This window comes from Solanum stenotomum, chromosome 7 (assembly GCF_019186545.1).
Source record: "Solanum stenotomum isolate F172 chromosome 7, ASM1918654v1, whole genome shotgun sequence".
Classification (NCBI taxonomy): Eukaryota; Viridiplantae; Streptophyta; class Magnoliopsida; order Solanales; family Solanaceae; genus Solanum; species Solanum stenotomum.
In genome coordinates, this window is record NC_064288.1 from 40725904 (window position 1) to 40748184 (window position 22281).

The window sequence follows — 22281 nt, forward strand, 5'->3', positions numbered from 1 at the left end:
GTTCAAGCTCAACAAAGGTACTCAAATGCCCTCACACAAAGAAGATTCCATATTCACACACTAAGGTTCAACAGTTAATAGCTCCGAAATCACAATCAACACTCACACTCACAAAGATGAACACAATGCATGATTTCACCCATAGGTTTGCCCTTATTTTCCAATCAACACTTGTTTCAGCTCACTCAATATCAAAAAGGTCTTTTCAGGACTTGTAATGGGGTTGTGTGTAAAGGTATGATCATTTAGGCTCAATGGCTGCTATCTTCATGAAATGTGGTGTGAACAACACTTCCTTTCCTTCTCCTCTTCATTCTCATTTATGCTCATAAGTCACCCCATTATTCCTTTTCCATGAAACTTTGGACACCCCATTTATTTTAGCAACTTTATTTCAAAACTTTTTCATTCTTCTTTTCTTTTTCTTTTTTTTTATGGAGGGGTTCCATATTTTTCACAACCATGGATCAAGGGGGACTTCTTTGCATTTCTTGGTTTACCTTCTCTTTTCACCACACCCCCAACTTAGGATTTTGGCCTAAGTTGGCTATTCAAACCAACCACATCTCATGAGGATTAAGGGTGAAGGGATAAATAAAGGTCACAATTTGTATCAAGTTTCTTCCAAGAAAAAGGGTAAGGCTCAAATGGTGCTCAAACAAAGATCACACACTCACAAGGTAGGCCACAAAAGAGGTATAATGTCAAATTATTTCACTCTTTAAAATTTGTTGCCTAAGATCATTTCAAGAGCTCATATCACTTGGTCAACCGGACCAACGGGGCAAATTCTAGGTGTCATCACACATGGTTTACGGTAAGCTCATCACACAAGGCATTGGCACCAAAGTCAAACAAGACCACACACTTTCGCTAGTGTGCAATGTTCATTACAAGAGACTTAATTTGATAACTGGCTAGTCACAATGAGATGCAAAAAGTTCACATATTGCCTATGCAACTTCATTTGGCCTCATCGTAGCCGCACATTCATTTGTGTTCGATACTCAAATTTGCAAGAGAACAGCCACATTCAAACACAATCAAGAGATGGCACAAATTTTTTCGGAAGGGTCCAAAAATCATTTACAATTAAAACAAGGAGCCACAAGCTCAAATATCCACAAAAGCAGTATCAAAACACAATATATAGTTAAAAAAATATCATCAATCACAAGAAGAGGGTATGTAAATACCTCACCCCACCACAAACAAAAGCAATTTGTCCTCAAATGCAAGAAAATATCCAAAAAGTCAATAAAAGAAGACAAATAGGGAGGTAAAGAAAAATCCTGTCTACGCAGTCGCTCCATCTGTCAGGGCATCAGTGCCTGGTGTAGTACTCTGAACCTGGGTCTCAGTACCCAGAGTCACATCAACAGTACCAAATCCACTAAGAGGTGCCATGGACGTCTCTATCAATGATGTCTGGATCACTGACCGTACAATCATCTCATCTAGATCTGGCAGGTCTCCATATATGCTCTCATCCCTCACCTCTATATGCTCCTCATCAGTCTCTGCCTTTGAATCATCAGCTGCTATGCCATCTCTATGTATGTCTACGGTGGTTTTCGGAGGAATCACAGAAGTCTCTGGGGCATCTACACCATCTGTTGCCTCTAATAGTGAAGTGAAGTATGTAGACTTGAGATAGTCTACATCTTTTCTCATATCTGCCACTTCGGCTTTCATAGCCTTAACCTCAGAAGACTCCATCTGTCTACTCTCACAAGCAGTGACTCTCGCCGTCGAATTATCAATAGAAGTCCGGAGGGGGGGTCAGTGCAACAATGATGGCACTCTCAATCATCCATGGGACAAATGCCTCTAGTCGGGTAGCCCTCACATCAGCTAAATGAGCCAAGTGCCCCATCTTTAGGATCATAGCCTGAGTAATCTTGTTGGGCTGAGTTGCAGTAGAGGTACCGGGGGAATGAGAGGAAGAAGTGGGAGCAGATGTACCTGAAGTCCCGAAGGTCGGATTAGGAAAATATGCCTCTGCAGGTATAGAGTCAATGTCCATCTCCGGAGATGTATCCACCGGAGCTCCTCTCCTCCTATCGGCCTCCTCTTGAGTGTACTCGGCCTCAATACGCCGGATGTCAGTGGAGGATAAATGGGTAACCTCAATATCTCTAGTCGTATCCCAGGGACTCCAGCACACCGGCACAACTCTGTGATCAGCACCGGGAATGAAAGGGAGGTCTGCCTCTATTTGGCCCTCATGGCTATCTCTTGCTCTATAAGGAGTCCAAGGTTAATGCTCTTCCTGGATATGATCGACCCAAGGTAGGCTGCCTTAGGGTGGCGGAGGATAGACTCGTTCTGGGAAGGCATGATGGTGCTGCTGATGAAGCCAAACCATAATCGAGCAACAATATTCAGGTCCTTCTTCTAGATGGGGACCCCTGCCTCGGTCCACCTCGGTGTGGTGTCGGAAATCAAAGGTGCGAGCCATCCTTTTAAATCATCAAGGGACTGAGTAATAGGCAAGACCTCATATGCCACTGTAGCACCTAGACCCCTGTTGAGTACAATATTAATGTACTCACTGTTACACCTTAATTTCTTTCCTCTAACCATGACAAACTTTACTAGTCTGAAAGCACTGGCCTTCTTCTTGGCCTTGGGTACCAAGTCACCATATGCTGTATAGAAATCTCGAACCGATGAAGGAATATAGGGGCCTCGGGGCCTGGTGAACTGCTCAGACTTATTGTACTGGAACGTTTCCCTCATATTGGAGTATTTGCCCTCTAGGCCCTCTGTAGATAGTAGCTTCTCTTCAAGAATAGTCCGCAACCCATCAACTTTTTGTCTGTTGAGTAGCCGGGGAGGAGGAACCACTGGTGGTACTGGAGCTACAGGAGGTGTCGGAGCTGGCACTGTATTTGCTGGAGATGTGGCTACTGAGACTCTAGCTGAGTCAGGGTGAGATCTAGCACAGATCTCCACTCTCTGGGATTGTAATGGCTGGTCATCCTCCAACTCGGATAATACAGCTTGGGAGTCAAAGGCCTCTCCCTTGCTGTCGAAGTTGTGCTCTGGGACCTCAGATATAGGCCTCTTGCCCTTGCCTTTTCCTCTCTTTGGAGTCTCTGCTCTTCCCTTTTTAGGAGGGTTGGCTCCTCATTGATTTATAGTTATGCCCCGTGCTCTTTTACGAGGTGGCATGTCAAGGTTAGTTCTAGCCATATCTGCAAAAACATCGAGGAAAGTTACAAACAGTTCAAGAAAATTCACAGAAAAATGATTGCAGATAGACTCGCCGATCCAATCGGTGAATCACCGAATCACTTTGGCGAGCCAGATCGGGCTCGCCGAAAGGATTGGCTCAAAATTTTCTTAGAAAAATGGCATGTTGACAAAGGGAAGGGCCTTTCGGCGAATTGTCGACAACATTCGGTGAGCAAGGACAAGCCCGCCGAAAGTTACAGTGCATATTTAGGGGTTAAGGGAGCAAAAAGGGCAATCAAGAAGGACTTTTGGCGAGTCGCCCAGTGCACTCGGTGAACTCAGGCTTCTCACCGAAAGTTACAACACCTAACTTCTAATTTAACATGAGAATAAAGGCAATGAAGGGGGATTCGGCAAATCGCCGAGTGGTTCGGCGAGCTCGACCTAGCTTGCCAAACGACCCAACGTGCCTACTCTCAACCCCAACTTCCAAATTCAACCCCGCAGCCACCAAAAACAAAACCAATCCATGCATTATTTCAATTAAACTAAGACCCATTACACCCATGCCCCGGGATACTCAGACTTCTCTCGGTTTGGCCAAATTTAGCCATTTGACGACTTTTACCCTTAGGAATGACGTCAAACACTCCATCATCAGGAAAAATACGTCATTTAGCACAAACACATGTTACTTAGACTTCACCCGACTAGACCCAACATCAATAAAGCAACACCCAACAATTTTGACCAATTTTAAGGCATGCAACATTCGGGAAATCAACGATATCGACAACTTAGGCAAGATATTCGAATTAAAATAGGCAATCAAGCATACAATTGTGAATCAAAGAGGCCCAACACACAATATTAAGATAAAAATCATCGTAAATGAGTAAAAATTACTAAATATAAATTCAGGGTTCGGAAAACCAACCTTATATGCCGATTAAACAAGTTGACAAGCTAGGCGGCAAAGAATCCAACTCCGAACACAAACTTGGAGACTAAAATGCGGTAAAAATACAAAAATAACGGAAAATGTAGTACGGGTGTGAGTTTGGAAAGTTGAAAAGTGAGGTAATGTGAAAGATTTTGAACTTTTGGCCTTTAAAAACCGTCCAGTTCTCGTGCAGTCGGCGACATAAGTTTTGCTCGCCGACCACTCGGCAATACGCCGAGTGGGCACATACCTCGCCGAGTTTTACAGGACCAAACGGCGAACAAGATCGTGATCGCTGACCTGGTCAGTGTATCGCCAATCTGCTCCTGGGTTTGCCGAGTTTTACAGACTCAAACCGTAGAATTCCTTGAGTCCAACGGCGGTCCAAGTCGGGCTCGCCGACCTCTTCAGCAAGTCGCCGATTGGAATTTTTGCTCGCCAAGCTGCACTTATCAAACACATCTTACACTTCAACCTGCAAAAAATCAACACACAATTATTTCCAAAACAAAAGAAAAGCAAATAAAACTTGGGTTGCCACCCTAGCAGCGCCTTAGTTAACGTCGGGGCACGATGCAAGTCCACGCTCAAACCTTATTTTTGGGGTTGGCCATAGTATCATTAGGCAACCCCCCTTGATGTCTCGGGTTTAAATGAGACAAGATATGACCCATTTGGTTCTCCAACTGCTTGAATGAGACAAAATGAGAGGTAACCGTCTGACTAAGGGTCGATACAACTTCTTTCATTTCTTTCAAAATCTTGTCCTATCCCTCAACTTTGTTGAGGATACGAGAAAGCATATCCTCCGACCGATTACCCTCAGAATCCTTTGGCTTTTGGTGCTCATGGGGAGGAACATATCTATCCTTCTCCCCGTCTCTCTCTTTCTAAGTGAGGTTACAGTCCCTCCACTCTCTATCACGATCCTTCCAACCTTCATCCTATTCCAACCTTGGTTACCACCTTGCCTTGGGTAGTTTGAACGTAACAACCACCTTGGTTGGCTAGGAAATTCACCTCTTCGTTGTACAAAGCCTCAAACTTGGCCTCATCAGGATTAACACACTCGACACCCACATCATTGACACTTCGAGCACCAGCTCCCATGACATTTTTGGACAAAATGACAAGTTGTGTCATGATCTTGGCCATGTTTTGGTCCCTCTCCTGATCTTTCTCAAGATGCTGCTTGGTCAGTTTAAATGTGAGAGGGGAGACCTAATCTTCGCGGGTGTACCAAGCCCGGTTAATCGTGGTCATGCCATCCAAGAGTTGGGCTGTTATCACATAAGGTTGCTGCATTAAACCTCCTAGAGAAAGTTGGGTATCAACACCCTTGTTTACCGAATCAAGGCTCCGGTACAAATACTGTAGCAAAACGTTGTTGGGTAAACCATGGGTTGGGCATTGTAGCACCAACTTTTTGAATCGCAGCCAACTCTCATGAATTGGCTCACCCTCCAAACACTTAAAGCTCTGAATGCTGTCCCAAAGAGTCATCATCTTCGAAGAAGGGAAACTCGCACTTGAAATGCAATGACCAACTCTTCCCATGAAGTGATTGATTCTCGTGGCAATTCAGCCACTTACATGCTTCTCCCATAAAAGAGAATGGGAACAACCTCAACCGGACTGACTCTTGGGATATGTTCTTAAAGGAAAATGGCCCACAAACATCAACAATCACAAGAGGAGGGTATGGACAACAATCCTCGGCAGTGGTGCCATTTTGATTAACGTTATCAATGACACTTAATCCAGTTCTAAGCGTCTACGATTGTTAGTCAGTATAACAACCCAACTAAATGAGTTAGGGTCGAATCCCACAGGGAGTGGTATGTGTTTAAGATTCAAAAGTAAAGTATGTATATGTTCTAATCAGCCATAGGACTAGACAATTACGAGTAAAAACATAATTCAAATTAAGGGTGACACGAATGTCAAATAAAGGGGTTTTGGTTTTAACTATCAGCTACAACAACAACAAATAGCACGAATTTAACAATAATGAGATGGGTTCTTGGGATGTGATTGGATTATAGATTAAGATAGACAAATGGGTGACTGCAACTATTAGTAAATAGCTGTAAATCAGTGACTAAGCTACACTTTAGTGGGGATAAACTTTCTCTCGAATAATTTACCCCGAATCAAGTTGGTTTCTCTCGAACACCAACAAGCAAGCAAATAAGAACAACCTTTGCTTTAGTCCATTCACTCTCTTGAGTTGAATGTGTGGAAAAGGGTTTAGGATTCACTCTCTCGAGCTGAACCCATGACAACCCAATACCCACAGACCATCAATTCAGTAATCTTGGTTTTAAAACCTCTCTCTCAAGAAAGCCAGAAACACGAAAGTAGAATTGCATTTGCAACTACAACCCTTTAAATTAAACCACAATTACTGAATGAAATCACTTCTAAACAACATTTAAACTAACAATTAGCAATACCCACAAGCTAAATCAATCCATAATCACATAATCACACCCCAATAATTGGGGTTTTAGCTAGACATCATAAAAAGATATAAATCATTACCAAATTATGTTTCCATCAACTGGGTAAGATTAATTTCGTCTTAAAAAGGTCCAAGTTGAAGAATCTCAAAGACCCACTTCCAATTTCTCAAAAATGGAAAACTTCAATTCTTTAAAGCTAAGGAAATGTTGTCTAAAAAACTCAGAGTTCAAAACTCAAAAATTACTCTCATGAATGTTCAGAATAAAATTTGATACTAAACACAATGTTTGAAAATGTATTTATAGTCGCCAAAAATATGCTGCGAAGGACCATTCGGTGCAGTAAGTCGAGCTTGCCGAACAGGTCAGCGATCCGCCCTTTGGTCTGTTCCATTGCCTTTTTCCTTTGGCCTTCAGTATCCTCAAGTTCTGTAACTTTGGGCGATCCAACACTGCATCACGGAACCATTCGGCGATCCGCCGACTGCTCCTCTCTGTCGCCAACTTGATTTTATCCTTTAGAACTTGCACCCTTGAACTTTAGGCGAGGTAATGGCCATTAGGCGAGTCACCAAACGGACTCGACGATCACCAGGCCTTCATTTCTTTGTTCTTTCAACTCACTTTGTTCCATTTTGCAAATTAGTGTCCATTCTTTGTTCCTCAATCAAAATACCTGGAAATCAAGGGTTTTACACCAGTAATCGACACAAAACAAACATTTGAGGACACAAAATCTATCCAAATAAATCCCTAAATGAGTCCAAATCGTGGACTCATCACTAGTTTGCCCTTTCTCGAATCTGAGGTGTTACATTATCTACCCCTTGAGATCATTCATTCTCGAATGAGATTCAAAACATCATAGGATGGGTGGAAACTAAATCTACAACCCATCATGTATGCAATGCACTTATTCGGGGAAGAAACATCAACTCCAAGCTAAAACATGTTCAAAATATCATATTATGAAGTCTATATGAAATTTCTACTCAAATGCACATAAACATGTAGAAATCAATCAGGTTGACTCATTTTCTCAAAACTTAAGCTTCTTCATGAAAGTGCATAAATTAGGAAATCATGGGAATATCTAAAACTCATGACACCAAAAGAGTAAACCATGAGGAACTCAGTACCTCAAGCTAGAGTAGGAGTAAAAGGAAAGAGATGAGGATATCGAGACATCATATCGGCCTCGGCCTCCCATGTAGCACCCTCAACTAACTGATTCCTCCACAATACTTTCACAGAAGCAACCTCTTTGTTTCTCAATTTCTTTACTTGCCAGTCTAAAATCTCAACCACAACTTTCTCATAGGAAAGATTCTCCTTAACTCCCAAAACTTCTAAGGGAACTATATATGTCGGATCTCCAATACATTTCTTCATCATGGAGACATGGAAAACCGGATGCACCGATGCCAACTCATAAGGCAATTCTAGTTCATAAGCAACCCTACCAACACACCTCAAAATCTAATATGGGCCTACCTAACGAGGACTAAGCTTCCCTTACTTACCGAACCTCATTACACCTTTCATGGGTGAAATTTTAAAGTAAACCCAATCATGAACATCAAACTCAAGATCTTTTCTTCTAACATCGACATATGACTTTTGTCGACTTTGAGCCATTTTCAACCTTTCTCTAATAAGTTGAACTTTCTCCATAGCCTCATGTACCAACTCGGGACCTATTAGGGCAACTTCACCCACCTCAAACCATCCTATTGGAGATCTACACCTCCTACCATAAAGAGCTTCAAATGGAGCCATACTAATACTCGAGTGATAACTATTGTTATATGCAAACTGAATCAACGTAAAATGGTCATCCCAATTACCTTTGAAATTAATCACACAATCTCTCAACATATCTTCCAAGGTTTGGATAGTGCACTCTGCTTGCCCATTGGTTTGGGGGTGAAAGGCCGTACTAAGCTTTACACGAGTACCAAGATCATTTTGGAAAGATTTCCAAAACTGAGAAGTGAATTGGGTACCACGATCGAAAATAATAGATAAAGACACTCCATGCAACTTTACCATTTCTCTCAAGTATAATATAGAATAGTCCTCTGTCGTATAAGAAACCTTGACGGGAATAAAATGGGCCGATTTCGTCATTCGATCTACTACGACCCAAATCGAGTCATGTTGTCGCCGAGTGTGAGGCAACTCAACAATGAAGTCCATATTCAAATATTCCCACTTCCAAATAGGAATGCTAATAAATATCTTGGGACAAACCTTCCGGTTTCTGATGCTCAACTTTCACTTGTTGACAATTAGGACACTTAGCCACAAATCCTGCAATATCCTTTTTCATCCCATTCCACCAATAGACCTCCGACAAATTACAGTACATCTTGGTGGCTCCCGAGTGAATGGAATATCGAGAACTATGGGCTTCTAACAAGATTTCTTCCCTAAAGTCATAAACATTAGGAACACACAAACGACCTTGATATCTAAGTATACCATCTCCACCTTGGGAGAAAGCCTCTACGGACTTTTTAAGCACCACTTCTTTCAATTCAACCAAAGTTTGATCAAGACCTTGCATGGCTTGCACATCCGCCACAAAAGATGATTCTGAACTATAGCACCACTCTTGGTAGAATCTACTAACTGAACACCCAACCGGGCCTATCAATGAACATATCGTACCAGCTCCTTTTTATCTGCTTCAGTATGAGCAACACTTCCCATAGATAACAAGCTAATAGCATCTGCCACCACATTCGCCTTACCAGGGTGATAGAGAACACTTATATCATAATCTTGCAATAATTCAAGCCACCTTATTTAGCGAAGATTTAGATCCTTCTAATTAAACACATATTGCAAAATCTTGTGATCGGTAAAAACATCAACATGAACACCATACAGATAATGCCTCCAAATCTTTAAGGCAAAAAGATCGCCGCTAGTTTGAGGTCATGGGTAGGGTAATTCTTCTCATGAATCTTAAGTTGCCTCAAAGCATAGGTGATGAATTTCCCATTTTGCATAAGCACACATCCTAGCCCAATCCTTGAGGCATCACAGTAAACCACAAAACCATCAGTTCCTTCCGGTAAAGTCAACACCGGAGCGAAAGTAAGTCTATACTTCAACTCTTGGAAACTCTTCTCACATGCTTTGGACCATATGAATTTAGCTTTCTTTTGTGTCAATGCTGTCAATGGAGAGGCAATTGAAGAAAACCCCTCAACAAACCTTCTATAGTAATCGACTAAACCCAAGAAACTTCTAATATCCGAGGGAGATAGAGGTCTAGGTTAACTCTTGACTATATCCATTTTCTTTGGATCTACCTGTAATACCCTTACTAGAAACAATGTGACCAAGAAAAGCTACGGACCTTAGCTAAAACTCACATTTTCTAAACTTTGCAAAGAGTTGTTGGTCCTTGAGAATTTGCAATACAATCCTCAAATGGTTGATGTGATCATCCTCACTTCTCGAATAAATAAATATATCATCAAGGAACAGAATCACAAATATGTCAAGGTATTGTCTAAACACCCTATTCATCAAGTCCATAAAAACCGCCGGAGCATTAGTCAAACCAAACGACATTACCAAAAACTCTTAATATCCATACCAAGTTCAAAAAGTCATCTTCGAAATGTCATCTTCTTTCACCCTTAATTGGTGATAACCCGACCGAAGGTGAATCTTGGAGAAGTAACTTGCTCCTTGAAGTTGGTCAAACAAATCATCTATCCTTGGAAAATGGTACTTATTCTTAATGGTCACCCTGTTCAACTAGCTATAGTTAAACACATACGAAGGGAACCATCTTTCTTTCTAGAAAACAAAACTGGAGCACCCCATGGAGAGATACTCGGTCGGATGAAACCCTTATCCAACAAATCTTTCAATTGTTCCTTCAACTTCTTTAGTTCTGCTGGAGCCATACGGTAAGGAGAAATAGAAATAAGTTGTGTATCTGGGAGAAGGTAAATACCGAATTTTGTTTCCCTTTCGAGAGGAATACCGGGTATATCATCTGGAACACTTTCGAAAATTCTTTAACAACGGGGACCGACTCAAGAGTAGGGGTTTCAGAATCCACATCCCTCACCCTAACTAGATGGTAAATGCAACCCTTAGAAATCATCCTTCTAGCTTTAAGACAAATTTTTCACTAAAGCATATTTAGGCATGTTCAACATTTATCCTCATGAAGCATATAGACAACTCAACTAAATGCACATCAATATGAGGAACACATTTATGAAAACTCATTTTATCATTTAACAAGAATTCAAATAGAATATGCATAACATAAGGAGACCATGAAAACTCATTTTCACACAAGACTCCAAAACATAAAACAAGCTACTAGGAAGTCTTGGTCTCAAGCTTGAGTAAGAATAGAAGGAACGAGATAATGATATCAACACTCTCAACAACCTTGCTATTCAACATACAATCCCCCACTTAGGAGAAAACCCAACTAAGGCAAACATGAAAAACAACAACATAGAAACCTCATCAAGATATTCATGACCATAAGGAGCTAAAACTTATCGGCGCCTTTATTCGGATTAGCTTCTTTGTCCTTGCTAGCTTGGAGAGCATAGAAACGACCATAATTTGGAGGGATAGGAACCGTTCCATCTTTAGAAGCTTGCTTGGCTTCCCTTCCTCTAGCCGTAAGAGTAGGACAATCTTTCACCTTGTGATCATTCTTCCCACAACCATAACACCCATTAGTACCGGCTAGGCACTTCCCATAGTGCCTCTTGCCACAAGTGATGCAAGTAGGTTTAGAAAATTGAGATCCACCATTTTTTTCTTGGTTAACCTTAGGAGCACTTGAAAAATCTTGGTCTTGACTCCTCTTCTTGAACCTAGATTGACCTTGCTCATCCGATCTACCCCTCTTCACACCCCTATTCATCCTCTTAAGTTTGGACTCCTCAATGGATTGAGCATACACTATGAGCCTAGAAATGTTCATGTCATTATGGAGCATTGTCGTAGGGCACTCTTCCTTGACTAGGTCGGATACACCGGTCACAAACCTACTCATCTCATCCCTAAGATTTGACACCAAAGATGGAGCATACTTAGACAATTGGGTAAACCTCAAGGAGTACTCTTGCACACTCGCATTACCTTGCCTAAGGTTGATAAACTCCTCAACCTTACACTCTCTCTTCTCACGGGGAAAATACCTACCAAGGAAAGCTTCCTTAAACTCCTCCCATTCTATAGGATCCGCTTCCACCGGCCTATTAGCCTTCCATTGAGTGAACCAAATTTGGGCAACATCTTTCAATTGATAGGAGGCAAGCTCCGCCTTTTCTTTTGAAGTCACCCCCATAGCACTCACTACCTTATACACTTCATCCAAAAATTCTTGGGGATCCTCTCCCACCTTAGAACCTAGAAACACCGGAGGATTCATCCTCACAAAGTCTCTCAACTTAGAAGCCATAGTACCCTCATTAGCATTCACCCTAGGCCCCATATCTCTAGTCGCTTGAGCCGCCATGGCTCGGGCCAAGATTAAGAAAGCCGACCTAATCTCTTCATTGGTCATATCCGGGGGAACCACCGGAACCTCATTCTCTTGCTCACCTATAGGAACTTGATTGCATTGCACACCTTGACCATTTTGCACAACTTGGGGAGGAACTCCCTCATCACCTAACTCCCCTTCCGCTCTCCTTTGGTTAGCCCTCGTATTCATATCCTATAAACACAAGAGAAGGATTAAAAAAAAGGACACTTATAAACCAAACTCTAAGGCACGACTTCAAGGATAATGAAAGAAGTGTAACTTCTACCGTCCTATAGCCTCTCGCTCATAGATGTGTCGCGACTCACACCGATGAACAAGACTCTACTAGACGTGGCTTGTGAGACTTTGATCCTAAAAACCATTTCCAAAATCTTATGCTTTGATACCATGTTTGTCACGACCCGGGAGCACCCCCAAGTCGTAACAAGGCGTATTCGACCCCGAAGAGGTCTTATACAAGCCACATAGTCATTCATTGCATTCAATAATGATAATAGTGCGGAATTAAAAACTTATTTACATCCAAACATTCAAGCTTCATTAAAACAACTTTAAAAACACACAGCGGAAGTCTAAGTCTCACATGGCCATCTTAGACACAATCACAAAACATAAGTAGGGACACGGCCCTTTACAATCAAAAGAAGTCTATTAAGTCTATTACAAGAACCTTATCATAAAATTAGAATAGAAAAGTCTTGTCCTCGACATATGAGGACATACCACAAGATCTTGGAAGAACTTCAAGTTCCAAGCTTACTATAGAACCCGCTCACTTTCCGGAACCTACACTAGTAGAAAATAGAGAAATATGGAATTAGCACAATTAAGTACTAAGTATGATGACCATGCAAAACATGCTTTAAAAGGGACATTTTGGCTAGAAACCATGCATTATGCCACTTTTTGAAGTATCATGAACAGTTGCATAAAAGACATACAAGACAAGCATAAACATCAAGTAAGTCATAATATCACCTTTAAACAATATCAACATGAAAACCTTTACCTTGGACCTTCACCTCAAGCAACCCTTATGCTATACCTCGTGCAATGTATGGATGGCGTCCCATACCACCATCCATACTAAGGCACCACATTTAGGTCACTTAAAGTAACTTATCATTCCTTTCTTTCACCTTTGCACAATATTCATACATAAGAGGTATATCATTAATTAAGACATGACAAGGGAAAATAACTCATAATATAACCCAAGTATAGCATGCATCTCATATTAAGCATTTGAGAGCCAACATTCTTTAATAACCTTATTTAGGCCACAATTGTGTCACATACATTAGGATTTAGAGAAACTCACTATGACCCTCTCCAAGCCTACTCGTGCAATGTATAGGTAGCATCCCATACTACTACCTACACTTTGTAGAGCCTATCAAGAAACCATAATGAAATCTCACATGATGGGAAGTAAGCATTTAACCGACATAGACCATGAGAGCTTGTCATGGAATCCGGTGTCATAAGTCCCCACACCGTAAAGAGGTGGTCTACTTGCCTAAGGAAGACCGGTATATATAGCTTAATGGATCCACTAGCTACCTATGCGGGCACATAGTTTATGGGATAAGGTAGACGATCATTGAAACTCATGCCTAACCATTGGGGGAGTTTCCATCTAACCAAATCCACTCGGTGCTTAGCCTACATTCCCATAGAATAGTTCGTTACCTTGACATTATCACATATGAGAGGTGCCATTGGCCTACCAACTCCAAATTACATTTATTAACACGTGAAAGGGTGCTTTAAGCCTACCGTTTCAAGGTTCATTTAGGAAAGCTCATTAACTCCTCTTGAAAGGGTGCCATGGGCCTACCGGTTCAAGTCTCATCATTAACCTTCATGGAAAGGTGCCATAGGCCTACCGACTCCAAGGTTCATTACTATCATTAATGGAAGGGTGCGATAAGCCTACCGATTCCAAGGTTCATTATTATCATGAGTGGAAGGGTGCTACTAGCCTACCGATCCGAGGATTCAACAACCAATAATATAATCATTTAAACAAGAAAATGATGCACAAGCTCTACCAATTCGAGATATGCAATAAATTGGAGAATCCTTCATATTCTATCATCAACATTCATGAGTGTCAAATTGAGAAAAATCCTTTCAATAATAACACATTTACGTTCATAACATGATCACATTAGCTCCATTAAATGTCCATTCATAAAAATGTCATGTAACACTTATATTTCTCATACTATGCCTTCAAGGCCATGGTCACAATACATTCCATAATTAAACACCTCCACCATAAGTGGATCAAACCAAGCAAGAACAATTTTTTTATCCATAATATGAGATTAAGCCAACTTACCATCCTCCAAAGCCATAATCAACAACACTCAAGTCCCAACCATTTTTCTTACCACAAGAGAATTCTTCCATAACTTGCCCATAAGGCCACAATCCTCAATTATCCATATACCAACAATTCATCATAAATAGGTATAGAAAACCATATAAATCAACAATACAATCCAATCTAAACACAATTTCATCAACATTAAATCATAGGCATTAAACCCACTTCATTAGCAAATTCTAGGCTTTTAATGAAAACATGGGTTCTTGAAGAAGTTTCATATAAAAATCATCTTAAAATCATAAATAGAACTTCAATTCACCAATATAATGACTTTGAAAACATTTTACCCATGAACCCATACCTAGAATAGAAAATAGAAGTTTTGTTCTTTGAAGACTTTTGAAACCCTTTTGAATGGACTCCTTGAAGGAAAGATAATCAAGGATCAAGGGTCACCATACCTTTGTTAAGATTCCCCAAGAAAATTGATGAAGAAACCACCTTCAATCCAAGCCCTAGCTCCAAGTTCTTGACCTTCTTAAAATGGAGGATTGTAGAGAGAAAAGTATTTGAGAGGAGGTGAGTTCTTTTTAATTCTAATTGGAGTGACTTAAAATGGAAGAATTTGGTCTAGAAGGGTTTTATAATTGCTAGGAAAGGCATATAATAAAAGGGGCTCAACTTAGGAAAATAAATAAGGACCCACTTAAAAGTTTCCACTAAACCCGTCTAAGCTCGTCCTTGCTGACAGTGCTTCACTATTTTGGGCATAACTTTTTACTCCGAGATTGGAAAAGGGCAAACTCGGTGGCGTTGGAAAGAGGACTCAGATACCTTTAATTGGATAGGTAATGGTCCACCTAATTCATTTTGAGCTAAAAGATATGACCATTTAAAGTTGACCCTCACTCCTAACTTAAAACTAAAAACTGTTTTTAGGGGACTGTTTTGAGGGTCTCGGTTCTAAATGATTTCATGACCTAGCTTAAGGTATTGCTAGCTTATAAAGGTGATTAATCAACTAGCTAATAAACCTCTTAAGCCCTTAAACAACACTCCAAACTTCAACGACAAGACCCTTACAACTTACTAGTTCAAACGACTAGTTTCCGGACGTCACTGTCATTTCTCATCATTTCATCAAGTTCTCAACTCCAAACTCACATGTGAGGCTCTAGTTTCACTAGTTCATTTTTTTTTGGGTCGTTACACCGGTAACCACATCGGGAGAACCTTCTTGTTCACCACGAGTCTGAAGTGCATAAAATCGGTTTTGCTTGGGAGCATTAGAACCCAAACCACTAGGNTTTTTGGGTCGTTATACCGGTAACCACATCGGGAGAACCTTCTTGTTCACCACGAGTCTGAAGTGCATAAAATCGGTTTTGCTTGGGAGCATTAGAACCCAAACCACTAGGAGGAGCTTGCTTACTCTCTCTTTCTTTAGCTGTAAGTGTTGGGAAATCCCTCATCTTATGACCAGTTTTACCACAACCGTAGCAACCATCTGTGCCGGCTAAACACTTACCCTTGTGCTTCCATATACACCTAGCACAAGTAGACATACACAATGAAGATCCACTACCATTCCCTCCATGAGGCTTTGGGTTAGACACCCTATCTTTGTTGAACTTAGGAGGAACATTGGAGGAACCTTCACCGCAAAACCTTTGTCGAAATCTAGAATGACCATGTCCATCGGACCTTGTATGAGAGAAATTACCATCACTAGTTTTTGCCCTCTTTGCCTCCCTAGAACTTTCCTTAAGTTTCTCCTCTTCGATCTGTTGAGCATGAACCATGAGACGAGAAATGTCCATGTCATTAACAAGCATGGTGGTACGACACTCTTTAACCACTATTCCGAACACACCCAAAACGAACTTACTCATTTTTGCCCTACGATTGACAATCATGGTGGGAGCATATCGAGATAGTTGTGTGAAATTCAAAGCATATTCCTTCACACTCATATTTCTTTGACGAAGGTTGATGCATTCAAACACCTTTGCCTCCCTCATTTCAAGGGGAAAGAACCTATCAAGGAAAACAACTTTGAACTTTTCCCAATCAAGAGGACCCGCATCTTCCGACCTCCCCTCTTTTCATTGGTTGTACCATATTTGAGCAATACCCTTAAGTTGATAAGCGTCCAACTCCGCCTTTTCCATTGGCATCACTCCCATGATCATCAACACCTTGTAAACCTCATCAATTAACTCTTGAGGATCTTCTTCAACCTTAGAACCATGAAACTCCGGTGGATTTATTCTAGTGAAGTCCCTCACTCTAGATGCCGATGTACCTACATTTAGGTTTATGGGAACCGCATCCTCCCTATTGGCTTGGGCCAACACTTGAAAAGCAGTCTTAAACTCAGCATTAGTCACTTGCTCGGCCAAAGGGTCGACCGGAGCTTGAGGATGAGCTTCTTGTTTTACATTCTCCCTCACATTCCTTCTAGCATAAGCTCTACGAGTAGCCATATCTTGTAGAGCATCGAATAAGGATTAGAAGAGAGACCTTATAGAGTTAAACTATATTGCAAGACTTTAGAGTAATGAAAGAAGTGAAGTTTCCTAATCATCGTGTAGCCTCTCATTCATAAGTATGGCGCGCTTCACACTCATGAACAAGACTCTACTCGACGTGGCTTATGTGACATCCTAGGACTATTCTAAACATTGTGCTCTGATTACCAAGTTTGTCACGACCCAGGGGTATACCTTAGACGTAACATGAAGTATAGGACCTCGAGCCACTTAGCAATCATTACATAAGAAATAGAACAAAAGAGATAAAGACCACATTTCAAGTCCAAAAGTTTTATAAAAGTAAAGCGGATGCCTAAAACATTTGTCTCAATACCCATCTAATACAAGAGAATAAAATTGGGCCTAGCCCATACATCATGTCCAAAACTGAAAGTAAAACAGAAACTAAAAACAATGAGAATCCGTCCTCCAAGCACGAGGACTCATCAAAGCTCAAAAATCTCACAATCAACTTCTAGCCATGAAATTGAGAACCCTGACAGTCGGACCCTACATTTGGGGAAATGTAGGAAAGAGTATGCGTTAGTACAAAACAATGTACCAAGTATGATAGCTATGCATAAAGCATTTAAATCATGCTAAAAAGGGACATTTTAATAAGAATACAATGATCAAGCTAAAACATGTATTTTGAGAGTTAGAAACCATAAGTCATAAAACCATGATCAATGCAAGTGAACAACATCTTAAAATCATACTTACGATACTTCCTTGAAGTAACCATGGTTCATCATAACTTTGCTTATTTGTGGGAAATAGCCTTAACCGACATATAAGACATGTGAGGTATCAACATGGAATCTTATGTCTACCCCACACCGAAAAGGGGTGTCCTACTTGCCAAGGAAGGACCATGAACTACTAGCTATTATGGATCCACTAGCTAATGTCTATCTAAGACAATCATCCTATGGGGACACATAGGTAAGGGATAAGAGATTGCTTCTAGAAACCTGACCTCTACTAACATGAGAGCCTCCATCTCAATATCCTCTCGGTCCTAAGCATAATTCCCATGGAGTAGTCATTTTCTTAACCTGTTCTTATTATTCATGGAAGGGCACGTCATCTTGCCAATCCAAGCTATGTCATTATCCATGGAAGGGCACGTCATCTTGCCAATCCAAGCTAAGTCATATGTCATCAATGGAAAGGTATCATTCAATAACTAATCCAAGCTAGATAATGCATCATCCATGGAAAAGTACAATTAAATAACTGATCCAAGTTCGGTCTTATTAGAATAGATCCTTAGATCTTTGATTCATAGTTTAGTTGAGAAAAACCTTCCAACCCTAAGAATCCTCTATGTGAGAATGTCCTTTCACAAATCATGATTTAATGTGTTTATGAGAAATACTTTCAACAACACAACAACAATGATCATCATTGATACTTTACTCTCAAATCATCCTTAAAGCTTTTACATAAATCTCATAAGAAAATGCTTAATTCATAATATCTTTTTTCATAATTCAAAACTCACATCACATCATCAAAATTGAAAAATATGGGATTTACACGAGTCATCGTAAAAGAATAGTATTTCATCGATTCATGCATAAGATATCATAATTCAATAATCAAGAGAACCCATGGCAATTGAAGAAAACCCTAACTCATTGGAGATTTCTAACTTTGAAAATTGGGGAATCTGGGAACTCCATGAATGGAAGGAATCAATGAATGAAAACTATCATACCTTACTATCAATGCCCAAAATCAATTGAAGAATGAAGGCTTGATCATGAACCCTATCTTGAATCTTCTTCTTCAACCTTCTAGGGAGAGAAAGATTCAACTTCTTTTGGTGAATTTGAAGAGAATGAAGTGAATTAATTAATTTGGGGTTGAAATCACTTATATTGGGGTCTTAGGAATAGGCAAAACGACAAAGTATTATGATAAAATTATTAGGAAAAGACCCAGCTACCCCTAGAATAACTGTCGACCTTCGACCTACGGGCCTTGACCGACGGACTGTGGTTTGATCGATGGTCTGTCCTTCACGTCCGTCGTCTCTATCAGAGACTATACTTTGAGGCAATGATCCACGAACCTCAATCCATGGACCGTGGACCCAACGATGGTCTGTTGGATCAGGCCGTGGTTCGTGGTCCTCTGAGCCTATTTTAAAAAAAATAAGGGAAAAAGTGATTTGAAGTAATCTCTTGCCATGACTTGTACATTTTTCGTTTGCCTTTGTAATTTACAAGTGGAAGTTAAGTCACCCATTGTAGTTTTCAAAAGTCATCCGGCTTAATTAATTTCAAGACTAGTTTGAGACCTTGTTGGGTTGTAATGTCATGTGTGGTGAGGTTTTAATTTATTGTTGTGTATGCATATTGTCTAGAACTTGTCACAAAATATGCTTCAAGGAAATTCTAGATATGACTTGGCTTGGAAGAAAATCCAAGGCCCTCATTGACTAACCATTTTACCAATATTTTTCTTTCCTCGACATTTATCCTAGTCAACCCCATTGAGTCTTAACCTATTTATTTGGTCATCATATTGCACACCTTGACCTTTTTGAATCATCTACTTTGGCACCATCATCTCCTTAATTGCTAATGATGAATTGTTGGCTAAAAACCTAAGTTTTGGGGAGAAGAAAAGAATGGAAATGTGATATAGAAAAAACACCTAAGTTTGAGGGGGCGGTGCACCAAGAAAATAAAGACAAAAGAGATAAAAGTGTTTAGAATACCATAAACTTAGTGCATAGTAAACTCATGGATGAAAGAACAAAAGAAGGAAAGACAAAAATTGGTGCTAACTTGTGTTGTGCACATGCATGATGCGAAAAATAAAAATGGGTGTTTGAATAATTGATTGATGTCTTGAATTGGAGAAATAAGGTGAAAATGAGTTAATGATGTGAGTGGCATGCTCAAAATGAGACATGATAGCATTAAGGAGGTTTCTAAGTCACTTTGACCAAATGATATCCTACCTTTTCCCCAAGCCTAAATTAACATACAAGTATTTGGTGATTTTGAGTCTTGACAATTGTCACGACCCAGGGGTACCCCCTAGATGTAACATGGTGTATAGAACCCTGAAGGACTCCATACAAACCACTTAGCTCTCATAGCATAAGAAATAGAACAATTAGAGTAAAACAATAGTTCAAGTCCAAAACATTTTATAAAGGAAAAACGGAAGTCTAAAACTCTTGTCTCATCATAACCATTTAATACAATAAAATGAAATTAGGTCTAGCCCATACATCATGTTCAAAAGAGAAATACATGAAAGAAACTGAAAACAATAAAGTCCATCCTCGAAGCATGAGGAATCACAAAAGCTCAAAAAATATCTCAAGTCAACCTCTAGCCACAAGCTCGGGAACCTGACTATCAGACCCTACATTTGGGGAAATGTAGGCAAGAGTATGTATTAGTACAAAATAATGTACCAAGTATAATAGCCATGCATAAAACATTTAAATCATGCTAAAAGAGACATTTCATTTTGTGACATGCAATAGACCAACCTAAATCATGATATAAGAAAGTTAGAAAGCATACTTCATAAAACATGGTTAATTCAAGCTAACATCATCTTTAAAGCCTTTGAACACATATGAGATACTCCTTGAGTAACATTAGTTCATTATTAATGTGGGGAATTAGCCTTAACCAACATAGAGACCATGTGAGCTATAAAATGATCCCCTGGTGTCTCCCACACCGAAAAGGATTGTTCTACTTGCCAAGGTAAGGACCATAAACTTCAAGCTTAAGTGGATCCACTAGCTAATCAACCTATGAGGGCACATAGTTAAGGGATAAGGAGATTGCTACTAGAAATCCAGTCTCTACTAACGAGAGAGCTTCCATCTCAAGAGATTGCTTCTAGAAATCCGGCCTCTACTAACGGGAGAGCTTCCATCTAAACATCAATATTCACTCGGTGCTAAGCATAAATCCCACAAAATAGTATTTTCTTACTTATTCTCATTATCCATGGAAAGGCATGTCATCTTGCCAATCCAAGCTAAGTTCATTAGGATAGCTCTTACTCTTTGATTCAATTAGGTGAGAAAGTCTTTCAACCTAAGAATCCTTTCTCTGTGAGAGAACCTTTCACATCATGCTAGTATGTGTTTATGAGAATGTCCTTTCAACAACACAACAACAACATCATCATTGGTACTTTACTCTCAAAGCACCCTTAAAATATTTGCATAGATTTCATAAGAAAATGCATAAGTCCATAATTTACCTCTTGAGGTTCAAAACCACTTTCAATCATCAATTCTTAGAAAACATGGGCTAGATATGAATTTCATCATAAATTCATGTAAAACTAGTAATACATGCTTAGTTTCATAAAACTCTTCCTCTAAGATAAAAATCTCGCATCATATGATTTATAACTTGAAAATATAGGGATTACATGGGTTCATAAGGGAAAATATCATAAAACCATAGTGTTTCATCAATTCATGCATAGAAGATCATAATTCAATCATTTAAATCAATAATGAAAAGAATCCATGACAATTGAAGAAAACACTAACTCAATTCGGGAATTCTACCTTTTGAAATAAATGAATTTGGGAACTCCATGGATACAAGGAATCCATGGATGAAAACTATCATACCTTAGCCTTCAATGGAGAAATTGAGACCTTAGCTTGAAACCCTAGGTGAATCCTTCTTCTTCTTCTCCAAGTTTTAGAGAGAGAATTATTTGAGAGGAGATTTGGTTTTCTTTTATAAATTTGGAAGAATGAAGTGAATGGGTTAATTTGGAGGTTGAAAATACTTATATAGGGGTCTTAGTGAAGGACAAAACGACGTAGTATAGGAACTAATTAATTAGGAAAAGAACCAACTACCCCTGAACTTAACTTCCAGCTGTGACCCACGAGACCCCACTAACAGACCGTGGTCAGGACGACGGACCATCCTGCACGGCCGTCGATGGAGGTCAGAAACTTCCACCTGAGGTTTTTGGACCACGAGCCTCAACCACGGACCGTGGTTCAACCAACGGTCTGTTGGTCTAGCCGTGGTTCTAACCCTTTTCTAGGTAGTGCCAATGTGTCAACTACGGACCACACCTACGGTCCGTGGTCCCATCCACGGGCTGTGGGTGGTCAGCGTGGGTTGACACCTGCAACTTCTGGAAATGGGTAGATTTCCCTTTTCGGATACGGGGTATTACAACAATCTACATTAATAATGATTTATATACCGAGCAAAGCTATAGTTCAATGTGAGTATACTTGAATTCCTTTGTGT

At 40.1% G+C, this 22281-nt stretch overlaps 1 protein-coding gene across 1 annotated transcript; it reads right to left on the minus strand.

The window, feature by feature from the left end:
• Positions 1 to 11122: 11122 nt before the first annotated feature.
• On the minus strand, positions 11123 to 16957 carry LOC125869899 (uncharacterized). The gene is made up of 3 exons (XM_049550299.1): positions 16712 to 16957; positions 12068 to 12304; positions 11123 to 11521 (listed from the first exon to the last, which is right to left on the minus strand). Exons 1-3 carry the CDS (start codon positions 16955 to 16957, stop codon positions 11123 to 11125), a joined length of 882 nt encoding a protein of 293 aa, XP_049406256.1.
• Positions 16958 to 22281: the final 5324 nt, after the last annotated feature.